Raw genomic sequence first — 18,476 nt, 5'->3', positions numbered from 1 at the left:
GACAAGAGTATGAACTCACCAATCAAAAAACACCAATGTGGGTACCATGATCAATGTGAACGAGCAACACAATAGGAGCATGATCTAGAAACATCCGCAAGCATCATGAAATGCCACAAAAACATCCACATCAACACCAATCTTTGAAATCGTGGTCAACATCATACTGAGTCTCAAGAACACTGACACCACCAACTGACAATCCAAAAAAATAGATTGTGAACTTCCAAATCACGAACCAATTGAATTGAGGACACATCTCAATGTCCCAAACATGCTACACATATCCAAATAACAAAATAATGTCACCTCTAATCATCTGAAATACCAAGCTGAACATAGAAACGTATGACACACCCAAATCACCATGCAAACATTTATACATTGAAAATAATCAATTACAAACATCCTATAAGATACTGATACCATCCACAGATAATGATCTTCAACACAATGACTATACCAGACCCAACACCTCACTGAAAATCACAAATGAAGTAAAACAACCAATGAGCCAATCAATTTCAAAAGGTATCTTAAGAAATCCTGCTGCTCCTTTTTATATATTTGGATATTTTTAGTTTTGCATCTTATGATACTTGACTGTGGATCTTATCATAGGAAATGGCATGATACTCGTACTCATAATAAGTATGGAATCTGTGAGACGAGTAGCTGGGAAATTTTAAGCTCTAATCCTTCTACAATAAATGAATTCCTCGCTCAAGGTTGTGCTTTGATGTGAGTCTGTATCCCAACTGAGCTTCTTTAAAGCCAAGTCAAGGTTACCTCTATTAACGGAAAATTCAATAATGCTTTGCGTCTTTCAAACTTGGCTCATACCCCTTGGTTATGTATTTCCATAAATTAACATTGCTTGTAGAATCAAAATCCTCTTGTTTCTAGAACAAGGAAAGCAGGTTTAAAAATAAACAATAATTTAACCCCATGCATCGCACACATAATTGGATACTGCAGTTGGTTATCACTTTGGATAATTTAGATGCTTCCCATGAAATCTACAATCATATTAGTTTTCCAACAGTATTCATAAGGTGTGCAAAATGGGCGAGGCTACAAAGCATTCCGCTACTTCCCATATAGTTTAAGGAAAGAGATCAAAGCATTAATATGAACCACATAATGATTGATTAATGCATGAGCATGAACATGAGCTTAAGAAAAATTGCAGCAACAAGGATTTTATTAAAATGCCACAAAGTTTTAATGACACCTGTTCTGACTCTAAAGACTCAAGTGGACAATTGCTGTTTTCTTGGTTTTGCAGGTTTCTTCTTCAATTTGGTCATGGTTACGAGTTAAGCATAGTGCTGTCCATGTATGACTCTCATAAGAAAATTCTCACCATCTCAGGCTTATCCAACCAGAGAAGCACATGAATATTAACGTTTAATTTTTATGGTTAGAAATGCTCCTAGTTCTTGCTTGAAAACTTCTATCCAACTTGAAAGATACATATTTCAAGTCTCTGCAATATTCTTTCACAGATACTTAAAAGATTCTAAGAACCCAGAAAGGGAAAACATTTGGGTATGTAAATATAAATCCTTAATACTATTATAAGTGTGCTATCTTCCATTGCTTCCATAGACATAGGCTGGAAGCATTTGCCCTTTGTTCTTGTTAATAGTTGTTATGAAACTGTCATAAAGGCAATGCTGACACAGGAGGGAATGAGATCTCTTTGAATTTAAACCTAATCATCAAACCTATGAAATAATAGCCAATTAGCATTTTGGTTCCTTATGATGTCTGCAAGACTTTTCCTCCAATGATTAAGGTTTGTCTAGCATGCATAATTTTATTCTAGATTTGTAGAAATGATAAAAAATATAAAATGTAATCTAGATTCAAAAATAGATGACAATTGTTTTGTTGAAGTCCCAATATTGGAGTCTGCACTATTTTGAGATTCAGATTGTCTAATTCCTTTTTACATTAGAAGTTTATAGAGCAACTGAATATGGAGACAACCATATCAAATGAGTCATCTAAGCATGTCATGCATTGACATTCGACTGTCACAATAAAATGGTAACAAGATACAATATCATTATCCATCTCCTGCCTTTATCCATTTGTTCTCAATTTTCCCAATGGTAGTTCCAATCAGATCAGCACTAAAAGTAAATGGCAGCTGAGGAATTCTTAATATCTGAATATCCATTGTGTTCATCCTGCTTTGACAAAGCTACTTCTACCAGCTGCTGAAAATTGTCTTTCAAGACTGGTTACTAATCGGAATCTCACTTCCACTCGAACATGTTGAAGGGCCACCTCTCCATCTATTTCTATATTAAGAAGCAAACAGTTCCTAGGGGTCTATGCAATGATAGCTCTTCCCCATTGTATATGTGTTTAGGCCTGCTAATAGCTTACTGTTCTCTTGTACAGTGAGATTTTAAAAATTTTCCCATGAATGTGCATAAGATCTTATTTGATTCTGTGCGCTAATCTGGCTTGACAATATCGATAAGCTTCCAACCACCAAAACCTGCAGAATAGAAAGCCTGCACAGAAAGCAATTTTAGGTGTGAAATTATGTGGACCTATCTTGTGTTAGGATCAGAATCTAGAGAATATATTGATTCAAGAATCATGTATTACAAAATTTCTTTACTTATCCATAGCTAATCCATAGCATACATATGTAAACCTACCTGACATCATTAGAAGTGCATCACAGAACTAAAATAATTCTTAAACAGGTTATTGTCCATTGATATCAAAGCACGGTAAAGGTCATAAAGAAGCTTCCCCATTCCTTAGTATCCTCAATATGGTATTTTACCTTTCAAGGGAAATAATAATAGAAAGGGAAATTATTACAAACAAGAAAACACACTACATTATTATACAGATGCTATTTCAAATGAATTTCATACAGCAGTTTAGGAATTAAATTTTTTAATCAATGATCACTAAAGTGGAACAAAAAAATACTGCATCCTCATTCCTGAAAGAGAATGGAATCACAGCCAACAGTGAAAACCATAATACTCTGCAGCCTTCAGGAGCTTAACAATACCATGGTTGTTCATCAAATACATTAGATTGAAAATGCAAAAAGAAATGGCCTATGGGAACATATTCAATGGTAGATTGCTAGGTTTTCATTGACACAAAATAATTAAAACCATTCTGGAATTCGCCTTACCATTCACATCAAATGGAGAAAATGGTGGCAAGGTACCATTAAGAAAAGTATGGGGTGTCTATGGTTGCATTTCAGTAAACAGCTTTGCAATAGGATAAATGTGATCTATGTTTAAAAACTACTAGGAATCGGTGGTTTTACATACACAGAGAACTTACGAGAAAGATCAGGTTTGAGTCTACTTAGGACTCACAAGTTACAACAATTCAGAAGCATGTCTTTTACTTCAATGGTGTACTTTGTGGTCCAAAAAATGTGCTCATATCACACCCCTCAACCAAAAGTGTTAAAGTAAATGGTCTTTTTCCATTTTGCTCTTGACTTAAGTTTACTTAGATGAACTTATTTATTAGGAGGAAATTTTTTAGGTAGGTATTGTTGAGTCCTACTTGGACTCTTAACTCCTATAATACGGTTGAGTGCAATTTGGACTCTTCACTCTTCTAGAGGATATTGTTGGGTTCTATCAAGACTCTACTTCTTCCAGGTTGAGACACTTGTTTCAACCTTGTCTATGCTTCCTATCAGCTGTTACCTATATAATCATGCTAGCTAGCTTGTTTTTGATATATTGGAAATATTGGGATATGACATATTCGAGATTTGTCTTGGTGCTATTATGCCTCTAAGCATTCACATCAAATTTATCCAATATTGTTATTCAATCCATTTTATTTCCAGTTGTTTTTTCTAACACCCTCATTTGATTCTGGTATATATTTGTTTTCTCAGATTCTAAAATGGTCTCAAAGCTTATTTGAAAGTAATTTATTTTATAGATATTGTAAAGTCTTGTTGTGATTTCTCTTGCATTTCATATGGTGTGGAGAATAACAAAGATTTATGAAGATCCAGTAGTCTCTATTTTGCATATATGTTATTTTTATGATTTGGATGATTGTAGCACTTTGAAGGATTTAGAGAGCATTCCTGATGGCTCCATTGTGTCTGGAAGACTCAAGAAAGTCAAGATTGTTTTTCGTTTCATTCTTTTTGGAGATTGTTTGTGATAGTTACAATAACAGAATATTATAATGTTTCTTTAATGGTCGTCTTAGTCAGTCTTTAGTTTATTAGGAAGTTTCTATTTTTGTCTTTAGTTCATGATTGTTTCTTTGAGAAACACCATCTTTGTAAATCTATATAAGGAGTTTGCATCTCCTCTATTTAATACAACTACAACAACATCATTTTACCATGACATGTAATTAGAGTAGGTCGATGGGATTTCGTAAAATCTGGTGAATTTTTTCAGGAAAATTCAAGCCTCTTTTGATCTATGTTTTTTTCTAGAAATTTGCTTTTCGATTTTTTGAAATAAAAATCGTCAAAGAAATTTTATGAAACTTTTGTGGTTCGTCTTTGCAGATTTTTGCTAGAAATCGCAAGCCTGGTTAAGGGTTTTTGATTCCACGATTTCTTGGTTGCGGAAAAAGTCTTAATTTTTTTAGGGTTGCATGTACATGCATGTTGCTTGCATGTGTTGGTTTACCATGCGAAATTTCGTCTTTTGCTGCCCTTTATAAAATCATGTTGCGTTTTGATCAAATTTTCACCTCAAAATTTGTGTCGGATTGTCATTCGCAAGCCTGACTAAGGGTTTTTGATCCCAAGATTTCTTGGTTGCAGCAAAAGTCTCTTCTTTTTAGGGTTGCATGTACTTGCATGTGGCTTGCATGTCCTGGTTTACCATGCGAAGTCTTTTGTTTTGCCAAACTTTAAAAAATCATGTTAGATTTTGATCAATTTTTCACCTTAAAAAATAAGGTGGGTTATCATAAACTTTTTCCTTAAAAATTTCTGATTCTATCATTTGCAAAGTTACATGGGATTCCTTGGTGGGTTTATAATTTTTTCCTCAAAAATCATGTTGGGTTTTGATCAATTTTTCATCTCAAAAATTGTGTTCAGTTTTCCTGATTTTTCACCTTAAAAACCATGTTTGATGTTTCTCCATAAAACATTGTGGTTTTTTGCAGTTTGTTTTGGAGCATCATGTTCACTTGTAAAGTTTGGAGGGTTTGCCAATTTTTTCTCAAAATCGTGTTAGTTGTTCTCAGTGTTCTTCTCTGTCTCCAGAAAAGAGCAGCTTAGTTATCCAACATCAGGTTGGATGTTTTGTGATGATTTCTGATCAAATGTTTTGTTGATTCTAGAAGGGTAAGTGGCCGACTTATCTCGGTGGCAGAGTCAGTAGCAAGCTCTTGTCTCTTGTTGCAAAGCATTCTAAAGAAGGGGACACCATTCTCTATTCTCTTTTAGACGGATTTTGGCTTCTTGGTCATTAACATTTTGCAAATCCAAGAGGGTCTCAGTAGTAGCAGAATGTTTTGAAGAATTCGTGACCAAAAGACAACAGTTAGACAATGACCATTAAGGGAGAGTATTAGAATATTATAATGTTTCTTTAATGGTCATCTTAGTCAGTCTTTAGTTTATTAGAAAGTTTCTATTTTCGTCTTTAGTTCACGATTGTTTCTTTTAGAAACACCATCTTTGTAAATCTATATAAGGAGTTTGCATCTCCTCTGTTTAATACAACTAAAACATCATTTTACCATAATAACAAAAGGGGGGTTGTAGCTCAAATCTGGAAGGCAGCTTGCAAACCGAGAACTTTCAAGCCAATAGGTCCCTACTATTGTGATTGAGAAACCTAAGTTGATATAAAATATGTCCCATCTCTATGTCAAGAGCCTTCTCAGAAAAGCCATAGGCCTCGACACACGGATCAAGGATTTTTTTCCAAGAAAGAATTTAAAAAAAACACTTAATGAAGCAATGCGCACAAAAAAAAACTAAACTTTAGCACTAGGCTTAGTGGCAATGGCTGCAGGCAGTGTTGCAGCCAGCAGCAAACTTCAAGTTATAGCTGTGCTGCATGGGTATGCATACACACACTCGTGGGACGTGTACTGGGTACTAGTACGTGTAAAAGTACTAGCTAATGTTCCCAAGCACTGGGTACTCAATGGAGAGCATCATAGCTAAGGACCTTGATTAAGATTTCTGATTTTTGTTTTGGCTTTTTTGTTTGTGTATGAGCTCGTTGTTTATCAAGCTTAATTCAATATGCAAGCAATCAGAAACCTTGATATAATATTAATTAACAATAAACATTATCAATGTTTATCATTTGCAATATGTCATTGTTATATGTTTTATATCTTCTTGTTCATGTTTAAAGTTGGCCTTCTCTGTTATGCATCTAAACCTTTAAGATATATTATTATTACAAACATATTGCAAATCTGAAACTGAAAACAATACATTACATCTGTAAACTTTATCACTGTTCTTGTTTTGAAAACCCGCTGTCATGAATAATCTTTTCAGATTTTCTATAAATATTAATTATATTATAAAAATTGGCATACCCAAGTACCCCATCCCCTACTTTGAAAAATAGTTGTGCTCGTACCCATACCCTAAGTCCTCAAGTACCCCCATCCACGTGCAACCTTGGTTTTAAAAAACTTACATAATATGAAAGATTCATAATAGGTACAAGTGTAGCAGCAAGAATCTTTTGGATGAAAAATTAGCAAATTAAAAGTGTGTGATTGTTTTGAAAAGGAAAACAGGATTCAAATGCAAAAGAATCAGACTTAAATAACAGGGGAAAAACGGTGAACAAGAGAGAAAAACCACTTGCATGTGAAATTTAAAGGTGTTTCCATACCATGGAGATATTGAAAACAAATAAAATAAAGATTTTAGCCCATGAATTGTCTAAAACAAAGAGTCTAACCTAAGTTACCAGGTGTGCTTGTGCAGGGAGCAGATGCAGATCTGGATGCACCCGGACACAGTTAAAAATAAAAATGAATAAAACTTCAAAAATCTAGCAGTGCCAGAGAATATTATATTCTAAAGGCAGTAGCTTTTCCAGAAGCAGCCAAATCTTAACCAATCTTGAAGAAGTGCGGACTTCATGTAAGAAGCTACAAGTCATATTGACAGGCAGATTTGGATTTTTTGGTGTTGCCAATATGGCCAAAGGAATCGGGCATATCATAATTCCAGTTTAATTGTCCATACATATTTGAATCTCAGAAATCGATAGCTATGTGAGCAAAATCATACTCATGCTAGATGGTAATCGGTGTAAACTATTAAATGTTAGCATGAATGCTGATGATATTCCTATGGGGGAGTATCCTAGCATTGCTGGAGCACTTGAGAGATTGTTACAGTGGTTACATGTTGCATTCAAGGCAGTATTTGTTATTGATGTCAACATATTGAAGAATGGCAGAGTAGTAGATAGTGATTGAGAAGGTATGGTTCGAGGAGTAAAGATAAGGTCAAGCGCAGTTGGGGATATGTTCTACAGAGAGTCCTGATTCTGCGGTTAAGTGCACATGCAGAAAGTCAAGACCACTGACTGTTATTCGAGACTTACAAAAGACACTTTATAGACAGAATTCCTGAGAAGTAGTTTCTAGTAATCAGGTTATATCTCTTAACAAAGATACAATTTGGTTGAGCAAAGTTAGACAGAGGTAAAGGACATCCTAATGATGACGTCAGTAAGTGCACAAAGTCCAAGGTTGCATGTGTGAAGAGTTGTAAAGACTATGAGCCAACAATGTTATGTAATTATGGAAAGATGTAATGCAACATGCATTGTTTTATCTTAATGAGGTCCCATTGTAAGTGTAAATTCTAAGAGACTCAAGGCTGACTCAATAATGTTATCTAGGACTTGGTATAAAAAAAGGTTTGTTTCCTTGGTTGTAATGTGTATGAGGATGTGATTTTGTGAAATGATATGCGAAGTATAATGAGTAAGCGATATAAAGGATTTGTTATGTGATGCGAGTAAGCAGATATGGTATTGAGATCTAAGAAGTATTTGGTGTAGAAGAGGCACAGTAAGAGGACAGAGAAAGAGTATGAGTTACCAAGATTAGTTGTATTTGGTATTATTCTGCAAGGGATAATGCAAAGGCCAATTGGACAGTGAGTTTGGTGGTTTGCCCCTAAAGTTGTTTGGTTAGTGGGTCCTTCTGCCTTCTACAACTCCTAACAAGATTAGAATCTCCTCACAGGGATTCAAAGTCTCCTAACAAGGACTAATATGTACTGAATGTATTTCATTGGCTCCTAACAAAGTCCGTCCTCTTACAAGGAACTTATATATTAGTACATCATTTTTTGGGTTACCATCCCCACCGAGGTTTTCCCTCTGATCAAAGGTTTCCCTAGTTAACATATATAGTGTTATTGTGTATGGTTATCTTCTTATGGTTGTTGTTTATATTGGTCAACATGTATGAGAATTAATAAGGTTAATAAAAGTTGTTTTGATCAAATAACTAACTCACCCACACCCCGTCCCCCCACCCCCGCTCAATTATCTTGGCAGACTTTACTTTCTAACGTTAAATGCTAGTTGGCATTTAATATTTATCTTTATCAATGATGAGGTGTCATTATAAAATGATTTAATTTTGTACATTTCTTATATATATAAAGATTCATAATATATATATATATATATATGTAAGTTAAAAATATGTATACACATGCACCCAAACCAAAATAAAAACCACTTACTAGGCTATTCTACCTACATCTGCACCTGAACCAATAACTTAAGAGTATAACAAATGATTTGTCCAAATGAGAATTTTGTCTAAATTAATAAGTTAACAATAAATTATTTCAGTGAGTGGTATGAGATTAACCTCTAGTCTTGTTGTAAGATGTAAGTGGAAGGTAAAATTCTACTAACAAAATTATATTTGAAGTTATTATAATATTATTAATATCAAAAGAATGTTTAATTGCAGAGACTGTCATTAAAAACACAAACCTTTAAAAGCTTTGGAAGACCTCACAACAACTAAAATAAACATGGTCGCATCCCAAAAAAGAACAAAGAAAAAGCATTTTATCACTGAGAAACTTTCAAGAAGAAACTTCCAAGAATATACATCCAAATAAAAATATAATCAATTAATAAAAGAGAACCATTTCTGAAAACTGTTGAGAGTCAAATGGACATGAATTATGTATTTTCAAACAAAGTTCCCAGACTTGGACTTGGCTTGGACTTGGCAATGCCAACTCTACTTGTGACTAGGCCACGACTCAGCAACATCTCGGCAATGACTCGGCAAAATGAAAAAAATTCTCAAAACTATATGCTTTTATAATTATATATATACATATATGAAATTATACATCCTATTACGTGACCCAGACCAAGTCATAGAAACTCGGCTAGGTCTGCTCGACTCGGCAAGACTCGTAGCAATTCATGGAACTCTGTCTCAAAGTATTGACTCATATATGGTAGTAGAGGATAGACAAAAAAATGCATAGTTGTGCATAATATCAAAACAGACGTACAAAATTACACAGATAAAGAATTTGATGTTACTAAGATTGAACATCGTGGTGCAATGTTGGGCAGCATATAAAGATCAGGTTGATGTTTTAATGAAGCCAAGGGTTTTTGTACTACAACTATACAACTTGATATAAGGATTCAATGAAGATAGAGATTATCTTCACAACTTCTAGTAGTGAGCATAATTAAAAAGTAAAACTATACCATTGACAATTCATCAAGCAAAAGAATGACATAACAAAGAGCTTAATTAACTTCAAGTCATTTACCCAAGAATACAAATTCTTTCTTTCCAAAGAGCCAATTTACAAGGGTACTGCTGTACCAACTGTTAGTTGGACCAAATAATCAACCAATCTTCACAATCAAAATTTAGTTGTGCACAAAATCAAGATAGTAAGTAGATACAAAATTAAATCATGATAAAGTAAACATAAAATATGAAGAGGACACAAACTAATATATAACATAGGAATATAGACCATTTACCAAGATTGCACTAGGACGGGGGCACTTGGGTACTTAGGGTTTAGGTATGGCTATTTTTCAAAATAGGCAATGTGGGTGTACTTGGGTATGTCAATTTTTTTAATATAATTTAATAGTTATACAAAATTGAAAAATATGAGCCATGACAATGGTTTTTCAAAACAAGAACAGTGATAAAGCTTGCAGATGTAATGTTTTGTTTTCAGTTTTAGATTTGCAATATGTTTGTAATAATAATATATGCTAAATGTTTAGATGTATAACAGAGAAGATGGACTTCAAACATGAACAAGATCAACAATCATATAACAATGACATATTGCAAACGATAAACTTTTGACTTGAACAATGATAAATTTTATTATTAATGAGTATCATATCAAGGTTTCAAATTGATTATGTATTGAAGTAAGCTTAATAAACAGCAAGCTGGTACAAAAACAAAAAACCAAAAAATAGTCAGAAATCTTGATCAAGGTTCTTAGCGATGATGCATTCAATTGAGTACCCGGTACTTGGGTATGTGGGGACATGTCCTAGGGGTGTGGATATGCATACCCATGCAACATAGCCATTTACCTATCATCACCTTGGAGCAAAAGATCCACTGTAAAAATTAGATTGTGGTTTTTATTTGTGAAGTTAAATTGAAAGATACTTATGATGTGCACATAAAAAAAATAGCAAAAGTATACATGTAATGGTACATTGACAGTACTGACTGAAATAGGCATCTGAATATAATAAAATCAAACCAAGACAAAGTAGACAAAAAATATTAAATATGAACAAAAAGATTAAATATATCTTCAAAGTAAAGACTATTCAGCTGTCATAACAGTAAAATACTCTCTTTGGATGGAAGTCCTGTTGTCCTACATTTTGTCACCACAAAATGTTGGTAACAGCATGAAACTCTTTTAAGCTAGTTTTGCATCTCTCTAAGTTGAATTTGATATTCAATTGCTTAATGTTGATCAATCAATCAACTCCAATTCATATATCAAATTGTTTTACTGAAGGTTTTCATCAAGTCTTTTTCGTTTTTCTTTTTGTCGAGCCTATGCTTGATTTTTGAGGTCTTCATCGTCCTTTTCCTTGTTTTTGAGTTTGCATTTGTTGGTTTTTAGTCATTTGGTTTTGCTCATGTCATGGCTTTCGGTTTCCCCTTAGAGTTATGGTTGTTTTAGTGCTCAAAAAGTGGACCTTTTTGATGGAACAACACGAATTAAAAATATCATGTTATATTTTTAATTTGACATTCACTTTTTGAAAAATATAACTTAAATTCACTTTATGTTATGTTTTTAAGTTACTTTATCATTAAATTTTTCACTTAAAGTAACTACAGACTATAGTGCGCTTTATGTTATAATTTTAAGTTGAGTTACTTTTTTATTTTTCACTTAAAGTGACTATATAAACTATATAGTTTCAGTTTAATTTTTGATATTTAAATCAAATGTTCATTTAAATGTTACTTTTTAAATAATATTTATGTGTTATATCTTTAATATGATATATAGATATGGTTTATGTTCCATTAAAGTGAAATTTTAATGAAATTTAATTGATACATGTTTATTAAATGACTTTAAGTTATCAAAAGTGGACATTTTACATGTCACTGCACATAAAGTTAAGCTTAGAAACATAAGAATATCAAAAGTGGACCTTTTTGGTGTCATTACACCAAAAATGTGAGCTTTCACTTGAAATGTGTCATTGCATCAATAACATGAGCTTTAACTTAAAATATGCAATCCTCCCCAAAAGGTCCAATTTTAACCAAGTATATATTTTAAAATATGTCATGCCTCCCAAAAGGTGTGATTTGCCTTATGGGGAGATTTTAAAATATCCATTCCATCCTAAAAGGTCTGATTTTAACCAAATGCATATTTTAAAACATGTCATGCCTCCTAAAAAGTCCAATTTCCGAAAAAACACATGTAATGGGCCTCCAAGAACCCAATTTTGGAGATTGTGAGAGTTTTACTTGATGGTTTTGCATGAGATCTTCTCCAATAGGGTCATTTTTCCTTGGCAACGGGTTTTCAAGCAATGAAAATGGATTTATCTTGCTAAAAAAACATTATTTCAAACTCCTTCCAAGGGCACGTTTTTGCCCAAAGAGGAATTGATTTGGCTTTTTAAGTGTTTTACATTGCATCTTGGCTCATGTTTTGGTGTTTGGAAGCCAAAACGTTTTTGTTTCATGTCTTTTATGAATCACGTTTTTGCTAAAAACATTTAGAAAATTGGGGTTTTTATCCACATTTATGCATTTTGAAGTCACTTTTTTGCATTTGGATCCATGTATATACATTTGGGAAAGTCATTTTTGCGTTCACAAGTCAAAAATGACTCAAAAACATGCATTTTTTGGCCACGTTTTCACAAAAACGGCCCAATTTTTTGTATTAAAAAGTCATGTTTTTGTTTAAAAAACTCAAAAAATGGCATTTCAGCCCATACATTTGGATCAATAGGGGTTTTTTTGAGTTTTAATGCATGCTCTTGTCTTTGGAGACCATATTTTTGGCATTCTTATGTCAAATTCAATCATTGAATGTCCATTACATGCAAGTACAGAAAAAGTCAAAACGTTGTTTGAAAATCCAAATTTAAGAATTGCTCTTCAAAATCTATAGATCTTGCTATTCTGGCTCATAACCTCCAAGTAAGTGTACATTTTCAAACTTGCTCATCAATTCATGCTTATCTTGCTATCTCCATGCATATTATGGCTTGTTATTGTACACTTGTCCATATATATGCCATGAAAAGTGCATTTTGCCTTTAAAAATGATGAAAACTCTCATTTTCACACTTTTGGAATTTTCCCAAATTCCAAATTCAAATTTGCACTTGAATGTAACTTGCTTGTTGACATATTTGAGTTTAAGATCAAAGGCATGTGTTTGTTTTGTGCTTGTTTTTCGTTGTTTGCTTGCTTGCTTTTTTGTTTTTCTTCTTTTAGAAGAAATTGCAAGTTCTTTCCCAAGAACTTGAGCATCTTTCACTTCAATTCACATTCCATTTCCATCTTTCCTTGTCACAACACTTCGCATCTCATTCGTCAAAATGCGATTACATGTATTTCATCCCATTCACCATCCACAAGTGCATGTAATCTCATTTTCCGCTTCCATTTTCACTCATCTCACTTTCCACATTCACTCGCATGACACAATTACACAAAAAGGCTTTACGTGTAATAGCATCTCAAAACCTCGATTTTGACTTAAAGTCACTTTTTGAAAAGTCAAAAGGTGTCATTTTCTCTTCTATGTACTTTGACTTCACCTTTTCATCAAAGATGACTATAAAGTTCATTGTCCCTCTTCCATTTTCCATTTCCATCTCTCCATATACATTTGCGCCTTCATAAGAAAATACATGTTTTCGCATCTTTCCATACTTCGCATCTCATCTTCCATCTGCACTTACATTTAAATTGCATCCTCCATCCGCATTCGCATCTCATCTCACTTTTCATTTCTTACTATATGTTGCACTTACATGTAATCCATTTTCCATGCAATAACGTCTTGAAAACCCTAAGTCACGTTTGAAAATCAGCAATCTTCATTTGCATGCATTCTCATGCGTTTCACTTTCATGTTGTAAAGTTTTATAGAACTTGTTTGGTGGAGACTAAATAATATATTTTTGATTAATTTCCTTTCTATGACGGACCTATTTGAAGTTAGAATTGTGGCTTGAATTCTAATTCTAAGTTTATCTGAAGTTTTTCTTTCAATTTTCAGTTTGAGATCTATATGCCCATGTTATTGATATGATTTGCAGATGAGAAATGAATATGGTATACACACACACACACACACACACACACACACACACACATTGAAATATGATCAAGTAGGGACATGACCCTACGTGGTCATGCCTCAATGTATACAATACTAATTTGCATCTGTTCATAACTAATCTTTAACAAATACTAATCACACCCGATGGTAATCACTTTAATAACAATAACATTTGATTAAGGAAACTCTCGATTATCCAATCGGTGGAAGTAATACAAAGCAATTCATCTTTATATAATCAGCAAGAGTATACACCCAATAACAATCAATGTGGAGAATATTGAATACACCCGATGCAATCAAGATTACATGTAGCTTCCGAACATTAAGTTAAACATGTTAATTGATCTGAATATGGATTGACATAAACAGTCATATATATATATATATATATATATATGTTTTAAGTTTCTGCATTCAGAATTATAACGACAGGTGTAATATATCTATAAATATGATTGTATACTGTCAACACTTATCGAAACAGCAAGCATTTCAACACTCAGAATGCTAACATTCTTAACACTCCCTCTTTAGCAATGAGGGTTTGAAACATCTCCATATATATAAGTACCACTCAACAGTGGTTTAATGGTTATGGCGTCTGGCACAATCTAGCCCGAAGGACCATAACAATAATTTTCATGGTGTCCGGCAAAATCCGGCCCAAAAAACCATGATGGTTATCAATGTGTTTGGCGAAATCCAGCCCGAAGAACAATGATATCATTATAATAATTTTCATGGTGTCTGCTAAAATCTGGCCCAAAGAACCATGAGGGTTATCAATATGTTTGACAAAATCTGGCCCGAAGAACAATGATACCACTTTCCTTCAACACTTTTGGTGTTAGAAGGTTGGTCATCTATTGATAAGATCGTCACCTTTCAATTTACAAATTTGCAAATAATCTAATCTTAATATCCATGAATATATATATATAATTTCAAATTTGTATATACCAACTTTACCTCTAAAGTACTCTATTTTCATTCTTGTTAGAGGCTTGATAAAAATATCAGCATTTTGTTCATCAGTGCTTATATAAATCAACTTGATCACATTTCTGTCAACCATGTCCCTAATATAGTGGTATGGAGTTTCGATGTGCTTTGATTGATTGTGGAACATTGGATTAGCGGAGAGTTTGATGCAGCTCTCGTTATCACAATGGATCGCCGTGGGATCTAGTTTCCTTCCAAATAATAGCTTCCGTAACCATACTATTTCACGCGCTCCCATGGAGGTTGCCATGTATTCCGCTTCGATAGAAGTCAAAGCAACTGTAGGTTGTTTTCTACTGAATCACGATATCATTGCTGATCCAAGACTAAAACAACATTCGGTTGTACTCTTATGGTTTATGGAGCATCCAACCCAATCAGAACCAGTATAGCCTTCAAGTTTCATCTCAACATTTTTGTATTTTAGTCCAAGACCAATAGTGCCACGTAGATATCTCAAGATGTGTTTTGCTGCCATTAAATGTATCTTCTTGGGCTCACACATAAAGTGACATAATACATTTGGTGGCATAGCATATATTGGGCCTAGTATTTACCAAATACATGAGAGACCCAATAATTTGTCTATAGAATGTGGGATCAATAGATTCTGAATGTATTGCTTCCTCTTTCAGCTTGTGTAGATTGTTTTCCATAGGAGTTGCAAGTGGTTTTCTGTCCATCATCCCAAATCTGGTCAAGATATCCTAAGTGTATTTTCCTTGATTTAAAAATATGAAATCTTTCTTTTGACATACTTTCAGGCCCAAAAAATAATGTAGTAAACCTAGATCCTTCATTTTAAATTCAGCTACAAGATCCTATTTGCATCTTTCAATTAGATGATCATTTCCTGTTATCAATAGATCATAAACATATATATAAAACAAGTATTAACATGTCATCATTAGAGATTTTGAAATATATGTTAGGGTCAGCTTCATTCTTCAAGTATCCTAATTTGGTGAGATAGTTGTCTATCCTTTCATACCAAGCTCGAGATGCTTGTTTAAGGCCATACAAAGCTTTCTTGAGTTTGCACACGTATAGATTCTTATTTTTTATAACAAAACCTTCAAGTTGTTCTATATATACTTCTTCATTAATGACCCCATTCAAGAATGCAGTCTTTACATCCATTTGGTGTATTTTCCATCCTTTGGCAGCTACAACTGCAATTATTGTTCTGACTGAAATGTAACGAGCAACCGGAGCAAAAGTTTCTTCATAATCAATGCCTGCCTTTTGGGAAAAATCTCGAGCAACAAACCTTGCTTTATGCTTCTTAATACTGCCATCTGCTGAGTATTTGATTTTATATAGCCACTTTGAAGAAACAACTGATTTATCTTTTGGTCTAGGTACAATGTCCCAAACATTACTTTGTAGTATCGATTGATATTCTTCAATCATTGCATCTTTCCATGCTTGACAAGTCTGAGCTTCTTCGACAGTTGTAGGTTCAAATTTAGTAAGCTCAGTTATTAATGTAGTATAACAAGATTTGTTTCTGGTTTTCTTGCTTTCCCTGGAAATTTCATCTGGTTCAACATCACTTTTTTCAATCATTTTTCTTGCCCATAAAGGCTTTTTTCTTGATATTGGAGATGTCTTTATTTCTTGTCTCTAGTGATGGTTCATTTTCTTCTGATATGTTCTCCCTCCAATTTTTAGTTTGTGGATTTCCATCTAAGTCTGTAATGGGCTCATCTTTTGTATCTGTGGATAGTTTTAATGTTGAGTTTTCCTCAAATATGACATCTCTACTTACTTCAACTGATCTTTGTCTAGGAACATAAACTCTATACCTTTTAGAGGATTCACTATACCCAACAAATATCCCTTTCTTTCTGGATGGTTCTAACTTAGTTCTTCTTTCTTTAGGTATATGAATATAAATAGGGCAACATGACTTAAGTTTATTTCCTGTAAAAACTTCTTCAGGGATTATGTTATCTAGTATAAAGTGGGGACGTCTGTTTTGAGTGTATACCGCAGTATTGGTGGCTTCTGCCCAAAATGAAAAATGTGTGTTTTGGTCATGAAGCATGGCTTTTGCAGATTCAACAATGGTTCTATTTTGTCTTTCTACTACCCCATTTTATTGAAGATTATATGATATTGTATACTCCCTCTTAATCCCAATAGAAGTACAAAAAGTTTTGAAATTTTCAAAAGTATATTCTCCCCCATTGTCAGATTTTAGAGTTATAATTTTCTTTGAGGTTTGATTTTCCACAATTTTTTTTAATTCTTTAAATTTTGTTAGAACTTCAAAAGATTCTTCAAGTTTTAGAAAGTAAATCCAAGTTTTTCTAGAATAATCATCAATGAATATAATGTAGTAAGAGTAGCCTCCTAAAGAGAGTGTTGGCATGGGTCCACATAAATCAGAGCGAACTAGTTCTAGAACTAAGTTAAACTTGTGTTCACTAGGAGGAAAAGGTTTTTTAATGTTCTATCCTAAAGCACATCCTTTATAGATAGCAATGTGTTTTGAGCTTAGACTCGGTGTTCCAAAGGTTATTTTCTCTACATTTGGAAGTGAATAAATCCAATGTGTCCAAGTCTTCTATGCCATACTTCTTTGAATTTGTCACTTTGAGATTAAGAGCCTAGTTTTTTATATTGCATAATTTATATAAGGTCCCATCTCTGGTTCCTATGGTAATGGCATTTTTTAGATTTGATTTTTTAGGTCAATACAGAACTTTGTCTTCATTCAAGGTGACTTGGAATCCTTCATCACCTAGTCCAGAAATTGAAATTAGATTTATTTTTATTCCTAGTACAAAGAGAACATCTTTTAATTTTAGTGTAACCCCAGTCCTTCGTTTTATCGAACAAGTCCCAATTCCTCTAACTGGATGAGTGGAGTTATCTCCATGGTGACTCCTTTAGAATGGTAACTTCGAAAGGTTTCAAATTTTTCTCTGAATCTTGTTCTATGACGAGAAGCACTGCTATCTATTATCCACACATTTTCGTTCGAGTTTATCTCACTTGATAACATGGAGTAGTATAATAGATTTTCATCTTTCTTTGTTACAGCTAGAGAAACTAAAATGTTTTCCCTTTCTGGACAATTTTTGAAGGTATGTCCAAGTTTCTCACACTTATAGCATTTAACTTTAAAAAAATCATTTCTTTCGTAATTTTGATTCTCTTTCCTTTGTCATATTTCTTTCCTTTAAATTTTCTCTTTTTCCCTTTGTGATTTGAAACTGAAAAGAGGGCTTGATTTTCTCCCTCTTGATTTGAGATTATCCCCCTAGAGATTAGCCTTGATTCTTCTGATGTACAATCATTCTTTAATTGATCAAGAAGAGGTATAGAAGGTCTGCTGATTATTTGAATAAATGCTTCCCATGATAAGGGCAATCCTCTAAGTGTTATTATCGATAGTTCTTGATCTTCTATTTTGCTTCCAATAGCATTTAGATGATTTTTAATTTCGGTAATCTTTCCAAAATATGATGAAATCGATTCCCTTTTACTCATTTTAGTATTCATAAGTTGGTTTTTCAATGTAATCAATCTACTTGAGTTGTTGATTTCAAACATATCCTTAATTGTTTTGAATGCTTCAAATGCTTTCTTTAATTCT

General features: G+C 33.5%; 1 protein-coding gene across 3 annotated transcripts in view; it reads right to left on the bottom strand.

Annotated features, from left to right (window-relative positions):
• Positions 1 to 1,847: 1,847 nt before the first annotated feature.
• Positions 1,848 to 18,476, bottom strand: part of LOC149549184 (Phosphoglycerate mutase family protein) — a 145,088-nt gene continuing 128,459 nt past the window's right edge. For all 3 annotated transcript variants that reach the window (XM_089792593.1, XM_089792592.1, XM_089792594.1), the window contains one exon: positions 1,848 to 2,531. In XM_089792593.1, the coding sequence (XP_089648719.1) occupies positions 2,472 to 2,531 (60 nt within the window). In that variant the 3' untranslated portion in view covers positions 1,848 to 2,471. The remainder of the gene's footprint in view (positions 2,532 to 18,476) is intronic.

Source organism: Cupressus sempervirens, chromosome 7 (assembly GCF_028749045.1).
Source record: "Cupressus sempervirens isolate cs-2001-9-10 chromosome 7, ASM2874904v1, whole genome shotgun sequence".
Classification (NCBI taxonomy): domain Eukaryota; kingdom Viridiplantae; phylum Streptophyta; class Pinopsida; order Cupressales; family Cupressaceae; genus Cupressus; species Cupressus sempervirens.
Note: the sequence above shows the minus strand (reverse complement) of the source record. Positions and strands in the feature narration are given on the sequence as shown.